This window comes from Festucalex cinctus, chromosome 11, assembly GCF_051991245.1.
Source record: "Festucalex cinctus isolate MCC-2025b chromosome 11, RoL_Fcin_1.0, whole genome shotgun sequence".
In the NCBI taxonomy this organism is placed as follows: Eukaryota; Metazoa; Chordata; class Actinopteri; order Syngnathiformes; family Syngnathidae; genus Festucalex; species Festucalex cinctus.
This window is the reverse complement of record NC_135421.1, coordinates 20,962,995-20,971,949: the sequence shown is the minus strand read 5'-3', so window position 1 is coordinate 20,971,949 and position 8,955 is coordinate 20,962,995. Positions and strand designations below refer to the sequence as shown.

The following is an 8,955-nucleotide window of genomic DNA, read 5'->3' as shown; positions in this document are numbered from 1 at the left end:
GCCTTACTATACATGGTCTTTTTTTTTTTAGGATAAAAAACGCCTTACTATACATGGTCTTTTTTTTATTTTAATTTATTTTTTTTAGGAAAAAAAACGCCTTACTAAATGGTCTTTTTTTTTTTTTTTTTTTTTTAGGATAATAGGATAAAAAAAACGCCTTACATGGTTACATGGTTGTTAAAAAAAAAAAAAAAAAACACCTTAGTAAACGTTTTTTTTGTTTTTGTTTTTTTTTTTATGAGTGGGGGACCTCCCTACATTTTTTTTTTTAGAAAAAAAAAAACGCCTTACTATACATGGTCATTTATTTTATTTTTTTCCTGAAAAAAAGATGCCTTACACCAGGGGTGGCAAACTGCGGTCCTCGAGGGCCGGAGTCCTGCAGGTTTTATAGATTTCCCTACTCGTAGTGCAGCTGATTCCAATTAACAGGCTCGTTATCAGGCTTCTGCAGAGCTTGCTGATGAGCTGATCATGAATCAGCTGTGTTGAAGGGAAATATCCAAAACCTGCAGGACTGCGGCCCTCGAGGACCGGATCTCGCCACCCCTGCCTTACACCATATGGTCGTTAAAAAACAAAAAAAACAAAACACGCCTTGCTATACATGGTCTTTTTTTTTTTTTTAAGAAAAAATAAATGCTTTACTATACATGGCCGTTTAAAAAAAAAAATCTTATCTCACATTTAAAAAATTTTTTTTACATCATCACACACAAACACAAAAAAAGACTTTCACTAATTAAAATCTTTCTGTCACACAAACACAAGTTACATGACATCTCAAGTTCTCAACACAATTGCACATTAGCGTATTCTCTCGACAATGATGAACCCGACTCCCACCTGTCGTTGTTCAGCCTTTATTAAATAATAACATTTAAAAAAAAAAAAGACATTTCTCTGTACAAATTGTACAAACGAGTTTGCGTTATCTGGCCAGTGCCGTGTGTGTCCATCGAGACAGAAGAGGTAATACAAGTACTATCTGGCAACCCAGACACAAAACTCTTGCTCTTCACATATACGTTATATTCCATCATGAGTCATGTAAAGAGAGAGAGAGAGAAGGAGAGATCACATATGCTCCAAGGCACTTGGAAAGCAAGTCCAATAAACACACTTGCGCCATCTTTCTCTGGACACGTTAACTTCGAAATAGCAAATTAGCATATTCCTGTAGGAAAAGCCAAAAGATTCCTTTCTCAATCCTCATTTGCTGCGCTTGAGAGGACGTCCTCTTTCTCACCTGGCAACTTATTTTGCACGTGCCCTCCCCCAACCAGGATATTATTGTATGTTTACATGTGCAGAACCTCGCCAGGTTGTCATACATATGCACATGCGAGGACATCAAAATACTGACAAGCACAATTGCTTCCTGCAGCTCTCGCACAGCGTCATCATAAAAAATGGTTATTACTTTGAAGTGACGAGCAATATGTTGTGATAGTGTAATGCGGCCGACATGAAGAGACGGTTACAGAGTGGAATGAGAAACGCCAAGCGATGCCTGAAAATCACCGCCGACAATTCATATGCTTCGATTCAGATTGGGAAGTCAATAGTTTGGACTGGCCTATGTCGTTGGAACTAATTGATGAAGTCATGCTAAAAACAGATTCTCCCCCCAATGCTAATAATGATATTGTTTTCAATTAACAGCATTTTCTATAAACAATGTTTACTTAATTTTCACTGTTGGTGAGCTTTGTCCGCTCCACCTTGCATTCCCGTGGTATTATGGGGAAAAAAATGCAACGTTATTAGCATTTAGCTTACGTTTTAGCCACTTAGCCAATAGCCGCTTTGCAGTACGTTTGAACGACATAGTCCAGTCAAAATTGATTACAGAACCACATTTGATTTTCAAAACAAGACAAATGGTCGTTGAAAATATACATGTTAAAAAATATATATATATATAAATAAAAGCACAATATTAAATTACCAAATTTAAGGAACCCCCCAATCAAATAAATTATTAGGAGTTTCAAATTCAGTTTTGTCACAGGCCACCTTGTGGTCAGGGTTTCAACTAAGATTATTATGTATGCATACTGTGCACAACAAATTGATGGCTAACAGTAAACAGTAGCTTTGAAATGTGAATCTTTTAAGAAGATGAGAATGGATGTATAGGCTATGTGGTGCAGGCTGATTAGTGACAAAAGTTCTTCTCCTGCATGTAAACATGGCGTTATCTCTCAGTCCGTCTGTCTGTCTTGCGATAAGTGAGCGTCCTCCTGTCCATCTGCGCCCCCACCCAGCACTGGCCCTCCAAGATGGCTGTCCTCCGATACAGCGTTTTCTGCAATTAGCTTTAAGGCTCGATTGTGTGTTCCGTTCTCCTCCTCGTCCCTCTTTGTGACGCTCTTTTTGCTTCCCGGGGCATCCGACAACGACCCCCTGCAAGGACTCGCAGCTCTTTGGCAATCCATAGGTTGCAATTAAAAAAAAAAAAAAAAACATCATTGACATTTAGTTCACACAGTGTCATCATACAGTCTGAAAAACAAAAATATACATATACTGTATATATCGTATATAGACAAACTATAGAATCTAAAGCACAACTCCATAACATCATGTTAGATTTGAGACTTTTTCATCTGTTTCCGTTTAGCGTCGAGGAAAAATGTGCCAAGTTAAGACCAAAGAAATTCCAACACAATTCTAAATAAAGTCTAAAAATGCTCTACAAAACGCAACCTTTCCCTCCAAGCCTAAAACGCAACAAAAACAGTCACCATTACTCTTCTATGCCACTGGTTTCACAATGCACACCGAGGGTGGGAAAAAAAAGAAGCTAATTTGTTTTGAAAACATACACAACTTATACTGGAAAGTGAGAACAAAAACAAACAACCCAAAAAAAAATCCCGATAAAGTCACGTCTCTTCATTGGATATCTGTTAACGTTCTTTAGGAGAAAGGCATTGGCTTGATATGTGTTGATTTCCGTCGCCACTTTGAAAGTTGTTGACAGAGATCCAAAGTGACAAAGTTAGCTTTTGTCCACTTTCCCTTCCTGGACGTCATTTGGAGCGTCACGTCACCTTTTGGATCTTCAGAATGTTGCAGGTGCTCGCGTCTATCTTCTCCCTCCTTTCTTTCCAGTGGGTGATTATTCAAAGTCACGTCATATTCATTCCTTCATTCATTCATAAGAAGCAAGCAGGCGCTCTCCTACAAGCGGAGGAGATTTTGGGACCCTCGGGTTCGCAAGTTCTTCCCGGCACACGCAAGATAAAACACACAGCGCTTCTTTTTTGTGTCACGTTCCTTCACCCGCACGAGTCTCAGGCCTCCGAGCAGCACCGCTGCTGGTTGATCTTGACTTTGTGCTTGATGCCGTCGTACAGCTCGAAGTTGTAGTTCTCCAGCGTGGTGGAGGAGCGCGACGACAGGCCGCCGTACGAGCACGTGCAGTAGAGCAGCAGTCCGGCGCACACGGCGCCCAGCAGGACGCCCAGCGAGCTCATCACGATGATGGTGAGCAGGATGGGGTCCAGCGTGTACAGCCAGGCGGCGTCCTTGTCCCGCTCCGGCACCAGGGTGACGGACGAGGGGTCCGCGTTGGCCGAGGCCGGCGTGGAGAAGGAGGGGGGCCACCCGGGAAATAAATATTCTGCAAGGAAAATAATACAAAATGAAAACATTGCTAAATGTATTCGTAAACGTCTCATTTCATAGCATTTATCTTGCCTGGCTGCTTTTGTCCAATCAGATTTCAGCCTCCATGTGTTACCATGTCCTTCTAATCTGCCTAAGGCCTTCACAATCAGTTTGTGTAACTTCAGCTAGATTAGCAATGGACTGCGTCTTTAACCAATCAGATTTCAAATTCATCCTCAAAGGGCCACAGCAGTGGCCCTCAATGATGTCCACATTTTCCCATCCTGTGATTAGTTGGTCAGAGCAAAACATGTTTGACTAGCAAAAAACATTTGCACACATTTAATAATCAGCATCACTTGGGGAGTATGATGAAAATAAATACATATAAATAAATAAATATTGACTCTGAACTTGTCCAGATGATGCGTCCAGTTGTTTCTATGGTTGAGAAGTGATAGTGGTGGTATTACATACGGTAGTTATAAATTCTAAGATGTGATTAAATATGCTTAAAAAATGTAATCGTTTGACAGCTCTAGTATTACGATAATTCTTCTGAGCTCCCAAGGGGTAATCGTGCAACAATCTAATATGTTTATTGTTTTGGTTGGAATGTGCAGCAGCAGACATTATTTTGAAGCCGGCTTCTGATTAATAAACTTCAAATGAAGTACCATAAAGGTGCTCTCTGGTAGCAACAAGCATTTGTGCTAATCTGCTTAATGAATGTATATGCAATGAAGAAGTCAATTGACAACACTACTGTAATTACATTACAGTGTTTGATCGAAGATGTTAAAAAGCACTTAGTAAGAAGTAAAGTAAGAAGGTGATGGACAGATGTGTACAATTACAAACTAAAAGTTGCCAACAAATTTCAAGCAGGTCGAGTACTTCATGCAATCTTGATCAGTCTCAATATATTGGAGTGATAAAAATGTTGTTTTTTTCACTGATCATAACACAAAAAAATGTACTTTTATTGCACTAAAGATTAAATTAACACACAAAAGTACATTTACATATTTAAAAGTTAACAGCTTAAAAGTATGCAATTAATTAATGCACGAGTGTTTACAGCTGTTCTTATGATGATAAATATTGACGTTATACTGCACGTGTTTACTGTAATCATCACATTCAGAAAGTACATTACCATATTTTTCTAACTATAAGCCACACTTTTTCTTTTCTTTTTTTAAAAGTTTGGCTCCTCCAACAAATTATACTCAGGTGTGATTTGTGCATGTTAAAATGAAGCCATTTTTCCATTGTTTTTGGGTAAAATAAATTTTCCCCCAAACTTAGGACTTATACTCCGAAGTCATTAAACTTTTTAGGTTGCCGTTTATAAAGTTCAATCAAGTTAACTTGCATTGGTTTATAGGGACCTTGCCACATCCAATATGGCGGACATGCTGACGTCCAGAAAATCAAATGAAAAACCGAGATCACTTTTTTTCTTGTAACATTTCGAGATAACAGTCTCCGTAATGTCTACTCTATCACGTTATTGTCTTCTCGCTTAAATAGGTTAGTTTACATTTAATCAGCTGTTGGTAAGCTAAACTGTCAAGCTAACCTGGCTAGCTTAGCATCACGGTCACAGTTCACACGGCTAGCTTACCTGCGTCTGACAGGTGAAGAAGGTAAACATTGATGTTGTGTTTCTTATCCTTGAGTTGCAAACATATTGTTTGTTTGATTTTGTTTTTTTCAATTTTCACCAAAGAGATAATTGAACCCATTTTTCTCATACAGAAACGTGCTATCTGTGTCATTTTTGGTTGTGGATACAGAGCACACTTATCCATTAAACAACTAAAAACATTAAAATTCAATGAATTGATGGAGTTTAACCGCCTTAAAATATTGTATAAAGCCCATCATGAAATTTTACCAGTAACAAACCAGATTTATAAAAAGGGAAAGTGAGTATAAATTAAGAGAAATAGACATTTTTTTTCCAAACCTAAATACAGAACAAAACAAAACGAACGATGTATTTCAACTCAAGCTTTCAGTCTGTGGAACAATTTAGATTGTAAAACAAAATCTTCTCAATCTATTTGTATTTTTAAAAAATATATAAAAGCACATTTACTGCAAAAATATATACAGCACAAGGACATGCAGTTGAATTATTTTGTAGTATTGTTACACACTAAAAGCATCTTGATCGCTCTCTGTCATTGATTTTGTGTGTCTGTGTGTTGATTAGGGGCAGACATAAGTTTTACTTCTTTGTTTAAATATATATTCATCTTTGGAGTGCGACTTTATTTTATTTATTTATTTATTTTTTAATGAGGCACCCTCATCCCTTGTCTCTCTATGACACACATACACAAAAACAAGAGACGTACTGTATTAAAAAAAAAAAGAAAAAAAAAAGATTTTTTTTTTTTTTGTAAATGTGAGCAAAGTGACGAGTTCAAGTCACAGTCAAGTCGAGTCTCATAAATGCCAAGTCAAAGTCAGGCGACTCGAGGCCAGGTCATATGACTCAAGAACGCCATCACTGACAAACACAAAACAATTTATGTGTGTATCTTTGCACACACAACATTGCCATTTGTTGCCAAATTTGGCACAAAGAAATGACTTGGCATATATATAAAAAAAAAATGTGACACGGACAATTCATCCCTAGAAGGTAGTTGACAGTGGATGTGAGCGCGAGCTGTGCTCTGTCACACTCTCACATTCCTTCTCTGTCAGTCTGTCTGTCAGTCAGTCACTCGTCTTTTCTTTCTTGTTGACGACTGAAGGCAGAGCCACGGGCGAGTGTCTGCCCGCTCCGTAGCTCTGACTTGAAAACAGCTTGTATGGCCTGAGGTGGCGAACGGCACTTGAAACGCTCACCTTCATTCGCGGAGGGCTTGTTGAAGTCGGGATCTTTTCCGAAATCCATCGGCCTGGGATCTGTACCAACACACAAGAGAGCAGTCCTATCATTTGGAGAGGCAGCGTAAAAAGACGAGGATCATCGGCCAAGGAACATTTGTAGAGATTTAGATGAGGTGGAATGTGCTCAGTTGTAACCTGACAATAGCCAGACCTCTCCACAGTAATTTTGTCGGGACATTTTGTACAATAATTCGAGCTGATTGGACGATGCGTCATTCTACAAGTTTGTTTTAACCAATCACGGAAAATTTCGTAGGGGGGAAAAGCAGGAACATCTTACCAGCTAGAAATGCATGAAGCGCCTCTCGCGGTTCAACATTCAACAAGGAAACAGAGTAATTCTGCGAGAACAGAATTAATTGTAGCGTCCATTCGTCCATGTTGGATTTGTTTGTTAGCTCCGGCGTCGGCGTTGGCTTCCTGGTTTTGTCACAGTTGCATATCCCGCCCCCCCAAACACAATGTCGCTCTGTGATTGGTCCAAACCACCAGGGATTCGGTAAAGGCGGTTATTTTTTTATTTTTTATTTTTATAACTTTATTGATAAATTTGTAAAGGGTAACGGCGGCTATCAGTGGAGACGGTACAAGACGTATTCGCCGGAGTTTGTGAACTCACAAATAACGCGAGAATTCATCTTGAGAGAGGTTATGCTCAGCGTGTCATTGGAATATTAGCAGCCATGATGAGCAAACATTACCCAGAGTTAAATTGTGTGATAAGCACCACTCTCCATTCTTACAACAAATAAACACACATGTACAGAGAAAAGAGAGGCAGAGAAAACTCTTTCATCGAAAAATATGACTTTTATTATGCCCACGCAGATATGAATCTCAACACAAGCATTTTTTGCGAGGCAGCTTTAAAGCTCACTTGTACTTCAATTTTAAGGAAAGTCAAATAACACAAATAAAAGACGTGCTGCATCGTTGACAAGCCAAGTAGATATTTAGAAGATACCTATTGATTATGAGGTATTAAATAAATATAACAAACAATAAAACAGAGCTTCATATCCATCAACATAGCAAAGAAAGAAAAGGTCTTTCCCTCGTTAAGACAAAATTCAAATGTGGTTTACCCCAAAAGAAGAAAAAAAATCATTAATATGTAAAAACTTTTAATATTCCTCACGACTGCAAATGTAGTCTCAAAAGACAAGAATGTTCATTGATGGGAAAACAGCCAAACCCCATTTATAATGTGACGTATTGTATTCAAACTCAAGGACGTGCACAATTGCATCTCAGCGGCTTTCTTCAAGTGGGAGAGTGAAAAAGAATTGCAGGTGCAAAGCAGGAAATCAAAAAGACGTTAATAAAGTCATTGTTAACTGCGGAGAGTGAGAGCAGTAAACAGAGGAGCCACTGATGAATGTGTTCGCTTGAGTATGCATTATGTACCTTGGAGGACTTTCAATCAATCCCTACTTTCAATAATCAGCTCAACTTGTCTTGAAAAATAAAACTCGCATATTCAAATGAATTCTTTTGTCCATACACAACACATACAGTACATCTAATTGTTGAGATCAACCATATGAAATTACTTTTATGATGTCTTCAAATTAGTTTTGCCTTTCCTGCTTGCTCATTTAACACACTGACTACAAAAGAAAAAGAATAGTAAACTTACATTATAAATGTACAGTTAACTGTGGAATTAAACTGTGGAAAATCAACTGAACTAATAGTAAGTGTAGATCAGATTATGACGTGCAGCCACACAAACAAATAAACAAACAAACAAAAAAACAAAAAACAAACAGGTGTGTAAAAAAAAGTAACAAAAAGAGACTGATTTTTGGGTTGCCTTGTACAAAACAACCTATTTTCTTGGTTTATCAAAAAGTTGTGTCAGTCCGTTTGTCAATTCTGACTCACCTTTTTATTTATACTTCATCAAGAATACTTTAAAAGTTGTTGCATTATTAAAGTTGTTGCAGTAGCTGATTATCGTAATTGTATATATTAATTTTTCATTCGTTTTCCATTCATTTGTCTCATTACATGATTGGTTAATGCATTAAAAATTGAAAATAAAATAATAATAAATGCCATTTAAAAAAAAATACTATACATTCAACATTATTATATGAAATTACTATTATTTATATAACATTTTATAACTAATCTAAAATATAATGTTGCCTAATATATAAATGACATTTTATGTTTCTATATTAGGCTACAATATATTGTATATTAATTTTAAAATACAATTAAAAATGAATTATCAGAATAAACAATTTTACACATTGGATTTTTTTTACCTTGTCTGCAAATGACTTGAACCATCTGTCCATTCAAAAAAAAAAGTAACAAAAATAAATAAAATAAATAAATAAAAACATGGCCCTTGAGCCCACCCCTGCTGTACATACTGCAGCTGTGACAAAAATAAAAAATAATTAAAAA

The 8,955-nt window shown here is 37.3% G+C and overlaps 1 protein-coding gene across 1 annotated transcript in view; it reads right to left on the bottom strand.

Moving 5' to 3' along the window:
• Positions 1 to 850: 850 nt before the first annotated feature.
• LOC144030321 (neuropilin-2-like) overlaps positions 851 to 8,955 on the bottom strand; it is a 98,657-nt gene continuing 90,552 nt past the window's right edge. Inside the window, exons 17-18 of the mRNA XM_077536514.1 lie at positions 6,490 to 6,549; positions 851 to 3,634 (exon numbers count right to left, since the gene is read on the bottom strand). Coding sequence (XP_077392640.1) covers positions 3,306 to 3,634; positions 6,490 to 6,549 — 389 coding nt within the window. The 3' untranslated portion in view covers positions 851 to 3,305. The remainder of the gene's footprint in view (positions 3,635 to 6,489; positions 6,550 to 8,955) is intronic.